Source organism: Chaetodon auriga, chromosome 12 (genome assembly GCF_051107435.1).
Source record: "Chaetodon auriga isolate fChaAug3 chromosome 12, fChaAug3.hap1, whole genome shotgun sequence".
NCBI lineage: Eukaryota > Metazoa > Chordata > Actinopteri > Chaetodontiformes > Chaetodontidae > Chaetodon > Chaetodon auriga.
Window position 1 is genome coordinate 13,865,380 of NC_135085.1, and position 18,785 is coordinate 13,884,164.

Sequence of the window (18,785 nt, forward strand, 5' to 3'; positions counted from 1 at the left end):
CTCTCGCTGTCCCACTACATGACAACCCCAGGGAGAGAAAGAGATGGAGGGAGGGGGAGAGGTGGGGGGAGGTTGTGGTGGTTGGAGGGGTTTGGAAACAAGGGCTACCTCCTTCTTAATTCTAACTCTCGTCACTCTTTTACTCACTTTCCCTTCGCTGCACTCGATCCTTCCTGCGTCTATTCCTCTCACCCTCCTAACAGCTCCTGCCTCTGTCTTTCTCTCCATCTGTCTCCCTCTCTCTCTCTTTCTTTCTTTCTTTCTCTCTCTCTCTCTCTTTCCCCCACGCTCTCTTGCACCTCCCCCAGCCCGGAGCAGGCTCCTATAATTGATGTGGAGAAAAGAAAAAACAAACTATTCAGCCTACGCCGCGAAAGTGTGAGATCAGGTTAGAGACTCTGGGCCTTGGAGACGCAGTCCAATATTTCTAGGCTTCGCTTTCAAGGCTTTAATTACCTACGCAGGGGCTTGAGAATATAAGGTCACCTCGTTTATTTGCTGTCAAGGGTGACTTTTTTTTAAAAAAGCGTCTGGCTTGGTGCATCCCAGAAGGAAAGAGAAAAACTCAAAATGGGACGTGTTCTTGTTGGATATCCTTTGCACATCTGGTCCTACAAAATCTTTAAAGTCGACAAGTTTTTATAACGCTTTTATTCCGAGGGAACCACAACAAAAACAATGTAGGATCATTTCCTCAAGACTTTTGGAGACTATTCTTTTTAAAGAGTGCCGCTTCTTTGGGTTTATTTGACTTTTATTAAACAGTTTTCACTTGAGTTGCCCACGACTGCGCTCAGTTTCCTTGCCACACAGATTTCCAATCAAAAAAGGCTACTACCAAATGAAACCCTTTCCGTTCGCGGACCTCGTTGACATCTGTTAAACCTTTTTTGACATTTCGTATGTTAACCTCTGCAGTGTGGGGTTTTGATCCCAACAGGAACTGGGTGGCTCGGAGAGACTCTGGCTCTGTAATTACAGGCCTCCTGAAGTAAATTATAGCTATTTGTGTCTCGTTCCTCCCATCTGGACCACCCAGGCAGTCAGTCCTCTCTTCTCTCTCTCTCTTTCTCGCCTTCTCTCCTCAACCCCTGGTCCGGCCCCAACCACCCAACCCTGAGCTTCGCAGCTCCTCTGCTCGGCTCAGCTCCGCTCAGTTCACCGCTCGCTCCAGAAGGAACCCCGTCCTGCTCTTTCTTGTCTGTCTTTCTTCTCTATCTGCTCTCTCTTCTCCTTTTCCTCCCTCTTTTTCCTTTTCTCCTTCTTCCTCTTTCTCACTCTCTTTCAATCCCCCCCTACCCTCTCCCTGCCCTCAGCCTGCGCTCCACACAGCCTTAAAGAGACAGTTCCCGGAAATTTTCCCACCCTGGGAAGAAAGCGCCTTTGAGCGTGGAAGTTGGGGTTTCAACACCCCAGCGGCTGGTAATTTTATTACACGAGCAATCTTCTAACATGAATTATTAGTCCGTGTTTGGCAACGTGATGAAATGAAAAATGGGGAAAAAAAAGAGAGAAATGATCACAAATGATCACAACTCCTTCTAAATCACATCCGCAGTTCTGTCTTTGGGTGTTTTCGAGAAACTGAACCACCATCTTACAAATTTTAGCAAACAACTCTGCTCCGTTGGGTTCAACATGTGAATTCATTTACTAGCTTCACCACTAAAAGCACTTTCACAACAGTTACAACACTGGGAAAGTGAAAAGCAAATGAAAAATGTCATAACAAGCACTGACATGGTTTCATGGCCGTGGGTGTACAAATGTAACGTTTGTATCAGTGTGTGACTCTGTGTGTGTGCGTGTGTGTGTGTGTGTGTGTGCGCACACTGGTGTAAACACTGGACCCTGTCTCCACCAACCTCAGTCATTTCCTCTCCACCTGACCCTTCCATCCCCAGAAGCCGAACACCCAGAATCCCCTAACTCGGTAAATTATGTGTGGCTTCTCACATCTGGCTTCTTGGACAGAGACAAGGCCAGTGCTGTGTTTCAAATGTATTCAATTCTATTCTATTCTATTCTGCTCTATTCTATTCTGGTTTCCTGGCTTACAGGCCTAGTCCCAGTTCCAGGCCATACTAGGTCAGACCAGGCCACCTTCAAAGTTCAGTGTGGTAGATTAGCTGGATTAGGGGGCCTCTGAAAGGCCCCACGCTGCTATGGAGGAAGACCCAAGACGAAGAGAGTTGAAAGTGACATATACGCTTTCACCTGCTACGTAACATGTTAGAAGTTACCTTTTTCTGATTCCCACAGCATGACCACTCAAAGAGAAATGGGGAAACATTTCCATACAGAACCTCCTTTAATTAAAGATAGATTTAAGGGAAAGAGGGTTGTGACCACCACAGAGTCGCAACAATATGAAAGGAGACAGAAAGCTATCCCTTGGCTGCTGTCCTCTATCCATCATTTAGTTTTTCTCACTCCAATAGAGGTCTTTTATCTCTTTTGATTTTCAGCAAAAGAGCCAATTGAGAAACTCATTCTCTTGCCCTGGCACCCATCAAACATCTTGGTCCTTTTGTCACATGTGGACCCACCAGAATCAGGACTGTGCCCCACTTTGGGTCCTCAGCCCGTCCCTGCCCTATGGCATTCCCTAGCCAGGGCACCGCCTAAAGCAGGCTGCCCCCAGCAGATGGGCCTTTCCTCCATACAATCCTTCAGTACAGCGGCTCAAGACTGAATGCAGACCCTTTTGTCATTCAACCCTTCAATTTCTTTCAGATGTTTCCCAACAAACAGCGGAATAAAATAAAGAGGGAGCATTTTTTCACAACAAAAGCAAATGGACCAAAACTTTCCCAGCCTGTAAAACAATGCCAGAGTTGGCTGTGGGAGGGTGAGGCTGGGGGCAAGAGAGAGAAGCTGGCACTTTGGTATCTTACCTATAGAAATACAGTGTGTGTGCGCGTGTGTGTGCGCGAGTATGTGTGCGTGCGTGCGTGTGTGTGCGTGTGTGTGTTTTTGTCTCCACACGCACGCTGTATCTGTTCATTAATTGTCAAAGACAGCTGTATTATTTTAGGAGGAGAAAATCCTAATTAATGTGCGAACACGAGAAAACAAAAATGATCAGTTTCAGTGTGTCTACGCTGCAGCTCCCGTCATCATGAGAAACAAGCACCCTGAGATCACACCTTAAAAACAGTATAAAACGGCGAAAACAACATGAAAAATCAGTTTCACTTACATTCTATTCAGATGTGCCAGTGGTGTTAGCCACCACACATAAATTTCCACCAGGGTTGGCATTTAGGCACTTTCTATTTCCATATGTATAGGCTTGCCTCTGCTAATTATGCTAATCATGGGCAGAGTTGGCCACTGTGAAAAATAGTCACATTAGACACTCCACTGACCGCTAATACTGCTTAATGTGTGGTTGAAACATACATTCATCCCAGCCTGAAAGGCAAAATTTTTCCACGTTGCTGGTCTCATTCAGACGAGAAATGAATTTATTGAGCCCGAGAACCATTTCTTTTTTCCCTCCCAAGTACCAAGAAAATGTTAAGTCTCTCTCCATCTCCCTCTCCCTTTACTTTTTATACTTTCATGGTGCAAAGACGGAGGCAAATGGTGCAAACTCTAAGGTGACTGGTGCCGCTTTATTTTCGCGCAGACCAAAGACAAAGGTTGCTCTTCAGCTGAGGAAGAAAGGGTGCCACGCTATATTGATTGAGTTTTCATTATCCTGTTTTCAGTCGCATTGCAGCCTTTCTCTGTATATTGCATTCAGTGTTGCAAAGACTGACAGTCCAGTGCTCTTTTTTTTTAAAAAATAAAAGCTTTGCCACCAAAATCGCAGTTTAGTGTTATCACTGCAAATGTAGCTGTGACTTCACCCTATAGGATGAATACTTATGTTTTCCATTTTCTACATGAAATAGACAGGTAGGGAGCAGCGTGTGTGTTCCCTGTATCATGGAAGCAAAAAGCCATGTGTCTGTCATATGCACATGTATCTATAGCTGCTCAATCTGTATTTATTTGTTGGGGGGTGGTCTTGGTCTCGCTGTTGAAGAGTGTGTGTGTTGGGGGGATGCTGAAAAAGGGGATGGAATGAGGGAAACTTGGATTGAAGGATGGCGGGAGGGGGGGGTGAAATAAACATTTAGAAGTGACCCAGGTTGACTCTGGTCTTGTTTGTTCTCTCTACCAGTGAGGTCCTGGGCCCTGAGCGCTGGGAGTTTATTTATCTAGCTGGGGCACCACCGCGCACTATTCACCTCCAATAATGCCTCATAGAGCTCCCTTTCTCTGTCTGAACTGGGGCGCTGTGTGCGCTCCGATGAATTATAGCATTTACCTGCTGTGCCGCTCTGAGGTTTGTTTAGAGAAACTGCTCCAAACACAGAAATGCCCACGTGTGCATTCGCTCATTTGCGCAAACTCAGACGTGTTTTCTCTCATCCTTCTTGCTCTTTTAATCAATCTGTTTCTTGGTCTCTTCATATCTGCAAAAGCCCTTCTGATTTCATTGCTAGCTGGCCTGGCTAGCACTTCAGTGTCTGTGCATTCATGCTATATGGACTGTGTATGGTCTTTACCTCCCCCTTTCCTATCCTCTTTTTACGTGGCCTCTTTATGGGACATGTGGTGCGCCTGCTATCTGGATAGGCCCTGTCTCACTGCGCTCGTATTTGGACAGCTTGAGTATGTGTACATGTCTGTCATGCCTCACCCAAACTCTGCCAAGAAGGATGAGTTAAGTTAATTTAAGAGTAAACATCACCACTTTTACATGGAGGCCATTTCTTTCCGCTCTTTCCCAAAACAAGCGTTTCAAGTGGGCCTTGGCAAAGTGGAATCATCTGAGCTGAGACCTAAAACAATGCACCAAACACACTGCAAAAAAGAAAGGAAATTTTAGGAAAAAAAAAAAGCAAATCAAGCTTAAGCAAGAAACTCCACACCCTCTCAGAGTCCTTCATGGTGAGACAGTCTCACGCTTTTCATGTTTGTTCAAGTGAGACAGGCGAAAACACAGGCAAAAAAAAAAAAAAGTGTCAGCTAGCCATAAACCTTCCACCCTGTTCCTGCCCCATCCCCCACTGTCTCCTCTCATCCCTCTCTTCTTCCTGCACCTATCTTTTACGATCTCTCTCTTTTCTGCTTGTGGATAATATAGACTGGGTCACACGTTGCCCAGCTCACACCAACTTTCACACTCTCAAAGGTGGGCAGGCTATATAAGCGTAAACCATATAGGACAGCATAACGTGTGTTTACAGAATACTAAATGCATTTACAGTGAAATTACGGGAATTCGGGAATTAAAGTATTATAATCTAATTCAGCCACATTAAAATTACAATGAAAACATCTTCACATAGTGTTCATCCATTCAGTGTCATCCCTCAGATCCACAGCCACTCTCCAAAAAGGATATCCGACTCTGTTACCACTAAAGAAGACCTGTGTGAGTAATTTCAGGTATTTTGCTGGGCGATGTCTGTCTCAGATTCTCTCAGTGACTGAGCAGTAAGCCACAAATAGTCCTTAATCCCCTTGTCAGACTAAACACCCTGATACTGGGCCTTTTATTCTCACCAACACAGGTGTGAGGACTGAAGGCATGATTAACCCTTTTACTTTCTTGCTGCATGTCCTCCGTGCAAATGCACAAGAATCCTTAAGGCAAACAAAAAGACACGAGTAAAGGCTGCTATGTCAGTATAGAGAAGATAGAGTGGAGGTGTTTTTGCTCGGGAACACAGGTACTAACTTCACTGACCTCCCTACTCTGTCTTTCCCTGTGTACTCTCTCTAGACTGCACTGCTGTGCTCTGCTTCACAGTGTTTTGGTGCTGTAGGAGGGAGGAAGCAATTAAAAAAGCCCTGGTGGCCTGACTTCACAGAGCAGGCAGACAGACAGGTAGAAATATAAACAGACATACACAAAGCACAGGCAGACAGACGGGCACGCGGTCAGGAAATTCAGGCGGGCAGGCCGACGGCTCGGCGAGCTGCGTGCAGCAAAGGTGGCAAATATGACAAGTGTGTGTGTGCGTGGGTAGTGTGGGGGCAGCCTCTAGCATGAATATATGATGGGAAGCATATGCCCCTAACACACTGACACACACACACACACTCATACAGCTGACACCCTGATGGCAGTGTTAACACATACGGTGTGAATTCGCAGCTAGTTTATTCTGAACAAATTAGAACACAAGTGTGAGAGCTTTGTTTATGCTGCAATCTGGAAGAGCTGTTTCCTAAGATTACTTGAATATGAAGGAAATGACTTGCAGCTATGCATTTAGAAATTCAATTTCCTCCAAGTTAAGATACGTACACAAAAACAGTCCAATAAAACTTAACAACTAATGTAGAAAAATATTTTCAGTGCCTTAATATGAAATCAGCTGTCTTATTAGAGAGCATATCATTCCTCCCTCTTCTGGCTTGTGTACAATAGTGCATGTGTGTGTGTGTTCTGTATTTGTGTGTGTGAGTGTGTGTGTGTGAGAGAGAGAGAGAGAGAGAGAGAGAGAGAGAGAGAGAGACAGAGGGAGAACTAACCTCTCCTTGTTACCGAACCACTTTACTCTCCATTGAGGCCCTAGCAGCTTTGTCAATGGGCTATTGGTGGAAACAAGGCAGGCAGAAACTTTAGAAACATAGCCACAGCCTCTTAAAGGCACAGCATTCCTTTTCAGCCCCCCCTGTTCAACTCTCTCAATCCAACAGCAAAACAAATGGCACACAAACATCTAAACATCTCCTTTAATAGATGGATCTGCCAATTAGCTCAAGAGGTAATCCTGAAGCTTTACACTAACCAGAATGAAACCAAAGAAAAAGGAGACTGTGGAAACTCAAACTCTTGTTGCCGGCTTTTGTCGCAAACTCAGGCTTTCGCAACCACAAGCGACCAATTTACAGAGATTGTGTTGTTTTATTAATTGTGCCTGATACAGGAGCTTATTTAAATTCCTGTGCAAGTGAGGCGAACAGCCTCCAAACACTTCTCCTGACACCAGCAGTGTGGGATTTCTCCAACGCCTCCACACAGCTCCTGCGGGAGCCGCCTGTCCCCGTCCTCTTGTGACATGGTGGGCTTAAAAAACCCCATACAGTCTGTTTATATTCACCAACTGCTGTAGCGCTTTTAGAGTGTGCAAAACAGGTGGGTAAACTTCAGCTGCATTCACTTATATTTTTTCTTCTTGTGAGGAGAGGAGGAGGAGGAGGAGGACAAGGAGGGAGGGAGGGGGGGTTTAGGGAGGTGGTGCCTGCTTGCCTGCCTGCCTGCTTGCCTCTTGTTGAATGGAATCCAAGAATAGTTAGGGACCACACAGGGAGCTGAGGGGGGAGGGGTCAGAGCCCTCAAAGATGGCTAACCATTCACACAGTCCATCTGCTGCGGGGATCAGCCCCGGCACTGAAAGCCTGGGGGTTTAAAAGGAATTTGGCCGGTGTGAAAAACCAAATAAAGCTGCTTCTACCCCTGAAAATGTACAGATAACCTACATCTAAAATGCACAGAATGGGTGTGTGTGGGGGGGGGGGGGGGGGGGCAGAACCGCAAACAAAGTCATGCTTTTTGGATAAGTGGAAGATAGTATCTGCATGACAGGATAAGCATTGTAATGCAGCCCTGTCAAATGTGTTTGGGTTTCTCAGGTAAACTGCAACTTATTAAGACATGAACAGACATGAGCAAACAACACCGAGCTTGCAGGATACAACATATACGCATCAACAATATACAGGAAACAGAACTACTGTGCACAAGGAAGCTAACACTTGATCTGCGAGCTGCTTTCATCCAGACAAGCAACTTCAGGGCAGCTCCCACAAGTCCTATTCCTTGTTGCTGCTGAAGTCAGGATTTCAGCCAGACAAGCAGTCAGTCACTGAGCACCTAGTGCCCTCCCATGGCACTGGGATGACACTCACATGGCCACCCTGCATCTTCCCACCAGCCACTGTTGTCATTCAAACTCCAGTGAAACCCAGCGGGGAGAGAAAACAAGCTCATCAAAATGTACTGATGCTCTCAGCTGACTATTCTGGGCAGAAAGAAAAGCCTAGGACTGACCTTGCCGAATGATGGCTTACTTAAAAGAGGGGTGATGTATTAGTGTGAGAAATGGTATCAATACCTGAGTGCGGCTTGTGTTGCTGCTTCACAAAAACACCCATGAGATCAACAGAGATATCATCAACTCACCTTCCACCCATAGCTGTTCGATGTCTGTTTCGATGGCTGCGACTCGGAGTCCCACAGACAGAGCCCCGAATACTAAGAGTCCAATAAAGAGGACCTTCCCACAGTGCCTCTGGATGTGGCAGCCCAGAGAGAACAGGAGGGCCTGGAACCTCGCCCGGATCCACAGAGGAGCTTTCTGACCTACCGCCTTCCCCTGGATTCGAAGCAGGAGGGAGGGTGAGAAAAGGATAGTATTATTATTACTACGTTACCACACATAAATAATGCAGCATTGCACAACTGTCAATAAGAGGCCAGTTTTACAGCTTGTGCCTTTGTCTGTGCCACAACTTACATCCCAGACACTGGATAACATCTGCATCTGTTTTCAGAGAGAGGTGTCTTTCTCTGGAAATTAAGATTTGTATAACATGGTGACAAGTTAAGGTGCTAACTGATGCCAGTGCTGTCTACCCTGAGCGAGCTGTCATATTCCTGCTAAAACCTGTGGCAATTATTTGTACTAATGTTAAGCTTTTAGGGGAAACTAGATCCTGGAAGTTATAACTTAAAGAGTCCAGAGAAAGAGACAAACAGCAGCTTAAAAAACACAGTTTTCATCCACACAGATCAAGGCCATGACTTCATGAAAGCTACAGTAACAGTGACAACTCAGATTATAGCTGCAGTCTCAGAGAAAAGCAATACTGCCTCATCAAGAAGCTGTCCCTCTGCATTAGACGCCTCGTATGAATCTGATCTGTTACTGAGTATTGCTTTCAAGTTATCACCACATGTGTCCTGCTGTTGAACAGGATATTAGCAGTTAACTAAACAGAAGCCTTGTTCAATCGCTTTTAACTAATAAATACTAAGAGAATGAGCCGGATGCAAGCAAGAGTTCCAGCTGACATCTATTTCTCTGCAGTCATTTGCATCGCACATCTTTTTCCTCTATTTTGTTAACATAGCTGTTAGAATCTCTAGATTAGGGCCAACCATTCGGTCCCGGCGCTACAAATGTCACTGCTGCAGAGGACATTGCACTGGTGTTGTGGTTTCTCTCAGCAGTGCTGAAACACGTCCAAGCATCCGGGCGGTCCAAAGATGCTTTGTCAGATCAAACTCAATCAGTGAATTCCTTTACAGGACCCACCACATTTCCAAACAGACCCCGGGCCAGTGCGCTCTCCGCTGCCTGCACAAAGCCAAAAACACACGCACAACACGGCGGGGAGATGGGAACAAACGTTCAGTCCCTCCCGGTGGCTTTAAAACAACAACAACAACAACAACAACAACAATAAAATGAATGAAGCGCCCAGTCAAACAAACAGCAACGTTAGCATGCTGCCAAATATGAAAACGCTTGTTATCACTTTATCCCAGTGGGCTCCCAAGGTGTCATGCAAGCTCAGACTTCTACGAGGTTTTGTCCTGGTAAACTTAAGGTACAAGGTTCTCTATATAAAGCGTCGTTATAAACTGTTAAACTGAACTACTCCTGATTTCACTCTGGACTTCCTCGGGGAGCTCTGGTGGTCCCCGGACCCCAGTTAGGGAGCTGCTGCCTCAGCCTACCCTACATTCCCACATGCGCCCTCAACTCCCGATTAGATAACGGCTAAATGAAAAGCTGCCTCTGAAGGCTTTTCATTCACATTTGCCGACTGAATGAAAGCTGCCTTCATAGTACATCCGCACTATACTGCGAGCATTGTGTCACCTTTGAGATCTGTTTAAGTGCGAAAGCAGCGTGGCAGTAGCTGGGTCTCCGGAGTAGGTCTGGGTTCGCAGGCGGCTGGGAGCGCGTATAACTCGGGGGTAAATCTCCATAGACGCCGGCCCCTGGGACCCCGCGATCCGAGGCCATAGTCCAAAGAGGGTGAACGGGGCGCTGAGCGAAGCGGCAGAGAATCGGTGCGAGTTCAGAAAAAGCGACAATAATCCAACATAGACGGGGAGCGCATCCAGCACCGCCGGCGACAAGTCAGGGGAACGTTTTCTAGTCTTCCTTGGAGCCAAACAAGTCTCGAAACTCCATCCCAACATTATGCGCCGAAATCCGTATAGATCCTTCAGTCTTCATTCGTCCCGATAGTTTGTGAAACGACGTCTCAGAGAGGAGTAGTAGTAGCTGTAGTAGTAGTAGTAGTAGTAGTAGTAGTAGTAGTAGTAGTAGCCTATGTCTGAGCCGTCCGTGTCAAGTCTAACTCCGATCCCGTAGCGGTAACATTTGGAGAAGTTCGCCTCTCGGCAAATCCTGAAAAGGGAGGTTTGATGGAAAAGTGCTCCGGCTCCCATTGGCCAAGGAAGAGGCAAATTACTTTGCAAACATCGCCTATTATTAGCTGCTAAGCAACAGCTCACCAAAGTGGAGAGAGAGGGGGACCACCCAGGCTGCTGCTGCCTGGGCTGGAGGGGAGGAGGGGAGGAGGGGGGAGGGAGAGAGGAACTCTTTCAATAAACTCTGCACAGCCGCGCGCACACTCACTCACTCACACACACACACACACACACACACACACACACACACACACACACACACACACACACACACACTCGCTGCCTGCCCGCCTCACTTGCTCTCTGAACATTATTCCCAGTGGCCTGGCCCCTCCAGTTTGTAAGAAGCAATCGCACATGCCATCTATTGATATCACAGCGGCACGCACGCACGCACGCAATTTTCAGCTTTTCTGTTTCATCAGCACGGGCCAATCAGTGACAGGAAAAAAAAAAAAAAAAAAAAAACGTTAATTCAGCTTTTTAAACAAGAATGTAAACATGTGATTCATTTTTTTTTTTTTTTGTATGGGAGAATTACAGATCTTTCAACACTTTTCACATCACCTCAGGGCATCTCATGTTTGATGAGGTTTTGGAGCCTCGCATTCGTTACAGAACGCCCTAAAAAGACATTTATACCCTCTGAAGTCTTTGCTGCGAGTGCACTTTGTTAAAGGCAGCTGTGGGGAGATATGTGCGTGTAGGTTTTTTAGCACTAACAGCTGTAACCTCAACTCTTGTGGCCAAACGCTTCTAAAAGTAGGCTGATAGGCTTTCTTACACCCTAGAAAATATGACCTCTCCTCCCTGTAAAATTACCCTCGAAAGATGAATTATTCCACACAGGCATCTTTTTCATCAACACCTCAGAGCCGCCTGGTTCAGTGCGACACCCTTATCTCTGTGGAGGCTTTTGGAAGGTTTCCATGTCTTGCCATGCATGATTTCATGGGTTCAGAGAGCAGTTCACCTAAGAACAACATCTGAGAAAGAAAGAAAGAAAGAAAGAAAGAAAGAAAGAAAGAGGCTTCTCAGACCAGATTGTTTCTTAATCTCTGAAAAAAAAAAGAGAAGTCTTGTGTCTTGGTGGTTTGCTAATGTAAGCCCCCATTGGCCCCACTCACGACAGTATGGGGGTGAGGAACAAACACTTGTGTGCCTAAACACCAACCTGTGCTGCCGCCGACAGCATTTGTCAGGTGGCTGGTGCCACTTCGAGGCCCTCTTGGTGATTGTTAAACAATTTGTACCTGTAAAACAGGTGTTGGTGAATCAGGGTCATCACCTGATGCTGAGCCGTCCATCATCACTGTTTACATGGCCTGGAGACGGAGGACAGGAGAAGCAGACTGTGGATGTGTGGTGGTGTCGCCATCATGGGGACTGGAGATCAGTATCCACATGATGTAGTGCATCATCATAAGGTCGTGCTGAGTTACAGTTTTCTTACTGTTGCAGCACAAACGGTCACAAAAGAAAAGAAAATCACGAGTAACAATTATTATCCGAGTCATAGTGAGATAATGATTAAATATATACTGTATTTGTAAATGCCATGATGTAGGGTTAGAGGTCAGCGTCCCTAACGCTGCTCTCAATCAACACTACACTCAGTGTCTAATATCTAAACAGAGGCCAAGAAAAGAAAATATGCTCAGAAGAAAAATGTGTAAACCATCTATAGATTTTTTTTTATATATTGTTGTTTAATACATCCTATATACTTTATATGACATGTGTGTCTGGTATGCCCTATTTAAACTATCACATACACACTAAACTTATAGTATAAGGTGTGAAACTTGTATGAAAGCGCTTGTCAGGATAAAAATCAATATTGTACTTCTATTTATTTATTTTATTGGTATCCATAACAAGTTAAACCACAATCAGTTTCCAGCAGGATCTGTCTTATGTCTGTCAGTGCTGAGGTCTTTTTCTTTCTAGCTACAACAAAAGCAGATGATCACAGAGGTGGAGCAAATGTAATTAAGTACATTTACTAAAGTCCTGTACTTAAGTGTAATTCTGAGGATCTGGTGTTTTACCCTTTTTCCTTTACAGAGGAAAATGTTGTACTCTTTACTGCACTTATGAGACAGCTGTATGTACTAGCTACTTTGCTACTTGTCCTACTTACACACTGATCCAACACTCTGATAATATAATATATTAGGGATGATTTTTTCTTCAAAACGAGTACTTTTACTTTGATACTTGAAGTCCATTTTGCTGTTAACAGTTCTTTATCTTTATTAAAGTAAAATTCTGAACACACAACTTTTACTTGTAATGCTGTTTTATTAAGTGAGGGACCTGAATACATCCTCTAACAGTGGTGGAAATCATGATAGAAATAATGATAAAGCCTAGCTCTTAATTGTTTTTTGTATTTTCTTTAAATATATGATTTGTCTCTGAAATTGGGGTAAAGTGTAAAGACTACAAGTCACCAGTCCGACCACTGCCGGTGGCTAAATAATCAATACTTTCACACAAGTCAGACTAATGAATAAATTACTAAACTCTGAACACATGAACGTGGGCACCATCTTTGGTTCTCAAATAAAGCAACAAAGATTCAGTTGAAGATTCATTTTCGAAGCCTTAGATGAGATAAAACTGAAGTCAAGCATTTCTGCTGGTGTTGAGCAAACTCCTCAGATCTCTTCTTAAATCCTCGTTAAACAGGATACATTCACTCTATTGACTTGAGATGTAGGATCACAGATACTGCTGTTAACCTCTCATTTAGCCACAGCTCTCTGCAGAGGTTAAGTGATACACCTACATATATACTTACTCATCCATCTGTCCAAACGGAGGCGACCATACGCTCTTCTGACCTGCTCACATTTCTGCACCGGCGCTGGCCGGCCTGTTTTTCCGCTTTGCTGGAACTGGGTATAGTCTGCCTGGACTGGGTTGGGTCGGGCTGAGTGGTAGAGGGAAACAGGCAGCTGGAAATGGGAGCTAATGTGGAATGTGAGGAATTGGGTTGTGTGGTAGGGGGCCCCTTCAAGCCTAACAAACTCAGGGAGGTCCGAGGCCTGGTCTGGAGGCCTTGGATAAATAAACCATCTGAGATGACCATGCGCTGTGCAGATATCTGCCATCACACCACCCCAGCCTCCAAACACAAACCGCCCAAGCCCTCTCTCCCATGTCCTGTGTCCCACATGATCCCCCTCCCTCCATCCATCCCTTCCTCTCTTTATCTCCCCCCTTCATCCATTTTATCTCCTCTGCTCTTCCCTTTATTTCTAATTTTCTTCTCAACACCTTCACCTTTCCCTCCGTTTCATCTGCTGCTCTACTCCTGCTCTTCCTCTTTCCCCTCCCCCCTCCATCTCCATTCCTCCATTTCATTTCTCCCCAGTGAGTCCATCCATCCATCCGTTCATCCATGCATGCATGGCCGGCTGTCCGTCCGGGGTTCTGTCTGTGCTATAGGCAGAGCTACGGAACCGCTCTGGCACTCAGCCGTCGCGCAGCAGCCGAGACGCCCAGGGTCCAGGCCCAGAAAGTGTTTATTTATGGAGGATGGAGGCTGTGAGACTGCGCACGACTACATTTCTTCTTTTTCTCTCCAAGGGAAGAAGTAAAGGCGGATGCATGTGAACAAAAAAAGAGAGATAGAATATATGTATAATGTTGTTTTTATAGCAGCAACAACGATGGCCGTCATCATTTAAGATGCATAGTAAAAGCGAGGAAAAAATTCAAGTGCAGCCATAAAAGGCATTATGGGATAAGCCATTCCAAACAGCAGTGCTGTGTATCTGCAGCAACAAACAACAAACAGCTTGTAGGCAGCAACAGAGCAAGGATTTGGTGTAAAGATGATCCTCTCAGGAAAAGAATAAGGGACGAAATGGGGAAAAGTGGATAATTTACATGAAACAAGATGCCAAATGAGAAATTTAGCCAATTAAATATGAAACAACTAGTCATGAGAATGTCTATAATACATCTCTAAGTACCCATATGGCAATTATTGCATGCTGTGTTGTATTTGTGACACATGTTGCTGGTTCCAGATCTGAAAACTCAGATTAAAAAAAGGTGAAAATCAAACTTTTAACTGTGCTTTTAAAAGCACAACACAACTCCAGAAGTAGATCTCTTTTAAAGCCTTCTGCTCTCCTCTTCTAATGTCAGTCTTTTGTCTCTCCCTGAGCAGTGTAATAAGATATCAGCTTATCCTCGTAAGTCCGTTTTGACCTGGCCTGGATCAAACAGTTATCGCACATAGAAACGTGTTTGCATTCGTTGACATTTTTAAAGAATCCCTCTACACTTGCTCAAGCTTGTTTAAATGCATTACAGCATCTAAATGACAAGAAGGCTCAAAGACTAGAAGCCTCAATAAACAAGACGGGGGGATGATATATTGAACACATAGTTATAAAGCTTTCATATCCCAAATAAAAGCCTCATCTCTTCTGTATAGAAAACTAATGGGCTCAGAAAATAAAAAAGAGGTAAATAAATGAGTTGTGATCCAAGTCTGGAATAAAGATAAAGACCCATTTCAAGCTATACAATCACTGAGCAATCTGAAGCCGATTGAGGTGGTACGATGATCATTTTTTCACCCTTTCATTACACCCTGTGTATACTTATCTATGTGTGAGGGCAATCTGCAGCAATTCCATTCTGCAAACCACTTTAAAGCCTGAAACATCACATCGAGCTCTTAAAAAAGACTGAGATGTAACAAAAAACAAGAAATCCCTGTTAAAAAACAGGAGAGAGAACAAATCACAAACACATTTCGGGTCAAGTCTTATTCAAATGAACAAATCATTTTCATGATAACCAAACAGGGTATTTGGCCAACGGCCGGCTGACTGGACAAATAAAGCTGTTCCAAAAGCACGAAGCGTTGCGTGATTTGACGATGGGAGAAAATATGCACCAAACGAACCGAAGCCTTTGTACTTTTTCAGCCACGAAACATTTTCATTTTGGGTGTTTGATTTAAAGCTCACGGAGTCATCGCACATATTGCTGGGAAAACCCATAAGATGTTTTTCAGCTTCACTGGTCTATAATTACACATGTTCCTCAGATATCAGGGAAAAAGCAACAACAAAAAAAAAAAAGTTGCCCGGTAGCAGAAACACTTTGCGCATTGAGCACCTCTGTCAGTCTCAGAGCAGAGCTGAAGCTGCCACCCACAGTCTCACACAAGATTAATTATGATAATGCATTTCTTTACCCCTTTGTCATCCTAATGAATGGTTGCCTTTCTGCGGGAAAAACACACAAAACACAGAGAGAGACAGAGAAACACACTTTTCTTTAAGTCTTTGTTTGTGCGGTTGTAACAGAGGTATTGTCAGACGCAGCTAGCAGGTGGTAATGCAAACTCAGACCTGTAGCTCTAAAAGAAAGCACAGAACCTTACCACTGTGTGTGTTTGTGCATATGTAAGTATATGTGACCAAACGCAGCTGAAGGGGTATAGCTTTTCAGAAAAAAGCCCCACACCAATGTGATCTGTTACACACAATGAAGAAGCCCATCAGAAAAGATCCCGTGCAAATGCTTTGAGGCATCACACAGCTGTCTATTATACACAGAAATTATACATTCATGAAGAACAGTAGTAAAAAAAAGTAGGAAAATAAGATTTCTTTTAACCACACAGGAACTTTAATTGACCGCTTTTAATCCGTTTTACATTCATAATACAAAATCTCTAACTTCTACAATTCGGGAATCACTCAGTTTTAAGCACTTCCTCCCTCATTACAGGCGCTGGTGTGAAACTGAACAGACTGAAGCGATTTGAATGCTTATATTTAAAGATTTGGAAAAGCCAATCTGTTTGCAGTTACAGCGGCAGATCTTCTAAACATTCTGACTAATAAGATTAGAAAGAAAAGGTCACCCGAGGGTGTGAAGCGGGTCAGTCTATTGCTTCTCCCTGTGATTTTACTGCAAAGGCAATTTAAGATGTGATCCCAATCAACCACCCAGTCAATGTTTAGTTAATTAGCTGGGGGCCTCCACAGTGACAGACAGGGATATCTGGATTAGTGTGTGTGTGTGTGTGTGTATGTGTGTGTGAGCGAGAGAGAGGCATGTCATTGAGGTTGTTATCCCATACATGGGAGCTGTGTCTCCACACACACTCTTTGTTGGCTAAGCAACATAAGCAACTGTTGTATCTCTAAAGCTTGTTAAAAGAGTGCTTGTGTGTGTGTATGTATTCATATGTTTAAGTTAGAGATGGGGCGGTGTTGGTGTGCGTGTGTGTGTGTGTGTGTGTGTGTGTGTGTGTGTGTGTTTGGGGGGGTGGCATCTTGAAAGGTAGTGTGTGGAAAAAAAGGAGGGAGGGAGGAAATTCATTTGTGGCCGGAGAACACAGAAGACAAATTGAGGAAGTGTTGTGCTAATGTGTAGGGGTCAGCTGCAAACACACACAGGTTTCTGACTGACTGCCACTTGGGTGGCCTGCTCGCTCGCTCTCCCTCTGTCTCCCTCTTGCTCACCCACGATCAGCCCTCAAGCTATGAAGCCACCCAGCTACTCAGCCAACCCCCCCCCCCCCCCCCCCCCAAACCCAGAGCTCAGACTCCACCCCGCCTCCCTGTGCATCTGCATATGCCTATGTATCACACATTTGTCTCCACCATCCATCCAATCCATCTGTGTAGAGCTACAGCTCTTAATTTTATATCCCTCCACTCCCTTAAGATTCAGCAGAAGCAAAAGTAAGACATCACGTATTCGCAGAGGACGTCTCCGAAACCAGCATGTGTGAATAAGGCGCTCAGCATGTTCATGTTTCAGCCCTTAACACACATTTTTAGGTTGTGTTTCTCAGCTTTAAGGTTGTTAAAACTGCTAAATTTCACACAAATTGACAGCCTCATACATGCACATTCTTTATAAATTTGTTCCAACTATCCCCTTAAGTTTTATGATGTATTTAAACTGTATTTAATGCATCAAATGTGAATATTTTAGATGTTTTGAGCATCATTGTATACACAGTTTTGCCAAATTCCAGCATTACAATTTGGAACTTTTGGGATCTCCATTACAGCCTTCAATAAACGTCTGCTGCTTTAGAAACACACTTGGCTGCAAAGCTTGAGTTTGTAATGACTGACCCACCGATGGGCCGCGGTTTAAAGAGTTAATGCTTGTTTCACTCACCTGGAAAAAGTGAAAGAAACATCAGCCAAACTATTTGGTAGCATGTTTTCTGTTCATTTCTTCAGCCACGTTTCACTTCATAAATCAAAACTGGTGAAGGTCAAACACTTCCTCCTCAACTTTATCTAACTCTTTCTAGATAATCCACAGACTTTACTTTGGACAGTTTTCTTTGCAACTTCTTCTTCAGGAGAAAGTAGTTCCAAGAGAAACTATTGCCTGTTGGACATTTGCATCTTTGGATTATTCAGAGTAACTGGAACATTGTTTCGTGAAAAATGCTGATTTTTTTTTTTAATCTAATTTTTCAATTCTTTGTCCACCACAAACAAAATTCCATTCACCTCCCTTGTATTCAGGTGGCGGATATCACAAAACTGTGGGCCATAAAACTTAATCCTTCATGGCAAGACTCCACTAGTGATAAGTGGGAAAATATGCTTTTTGTGATTTGGGAAAATGGACCCTTTAATCAACTAACCATCCAGCTGTATCTGATTTAGAAAACTGTGTTTTGGAGGTACATGTGAGACACGAGACACTGTCAAGATAACACATCCAGAAGTGTCATATAATGGATTTATCTTGACAAAAGCATCTAATGTTGACACCCATTTGAATTTTCCCCAACAGGCTTTGGGTCCTTTCCCAGACTCTGAAAACTGATGTGAACAAGTCTTTCAACCTCCAGACTTCTGTCAACTTCTGTGACATTAATGTCCTAAAAAAGTCATGTCTTCATGATTCACTCTGCACACAGACGCTTGAAAACGACACATTTCACACGAGCACGCGCCGCAGACACAGAAAGGCGCTTACACATCGAGTGCAGGAGAGGCAGATTTTAAAGCTCGCAAGTTCATATTTTGATGTGACATGAAAGAAGCCAGTTTTAAAATGTCACTGCAGATGGTGCAAGAGCATCCTCGTTTATTAGCATGCTGGAGTTCACCCCTGTTCAAACAAATCTTGTGGGCAAATGTGCTGCCAGCAAAATGAGTAAGTGATAATAATCTGTGCATAAAAATGTTTTATTTTACAGATGACTTCCCTTCTCTTGGGTGTTCGATAGATTTGTTTGGGATGCATAATTAGACGAAAATCTTCTGTGGAGATGCTAGAAAATTCCTCACGGCTACAAAAGCAAAGA

General features: G+C 44.2%; 1 protein-coding gene across 1 annotated transcript in view; it reads right to left on the bottom strand.

The window, feature by feature from the left end:
- The window catches only part of ptch2 (patched 2), a 29,424-nt gene extending 19,038 nt beyond the window's left edge, over positions 1 to 10,386 (bottom strand). Inside the window, exons 1-2 of the mRNA XM_076745946.1 lie at positions 9,900 to 10,386; positions 8,195 to 8,387 (exon numbers count right to left, since the gene is read on the bottom strand). Of these exons, the coding sequence (XP_076602061.1) occupies positions 8,195 to 8,387; positions 9,900 to 10,046 (340 nt within the window). The 5' untranslated portion in view covers positions 10,047 to 10,386. The remainder of the gene's footprint in view (positions 1 to 8,194; positions 8,388 to 9,899) is intronic.
- Between the last annotated feature and the right edge of the window lie 8,399 nt (positions 10,387 to 18,785).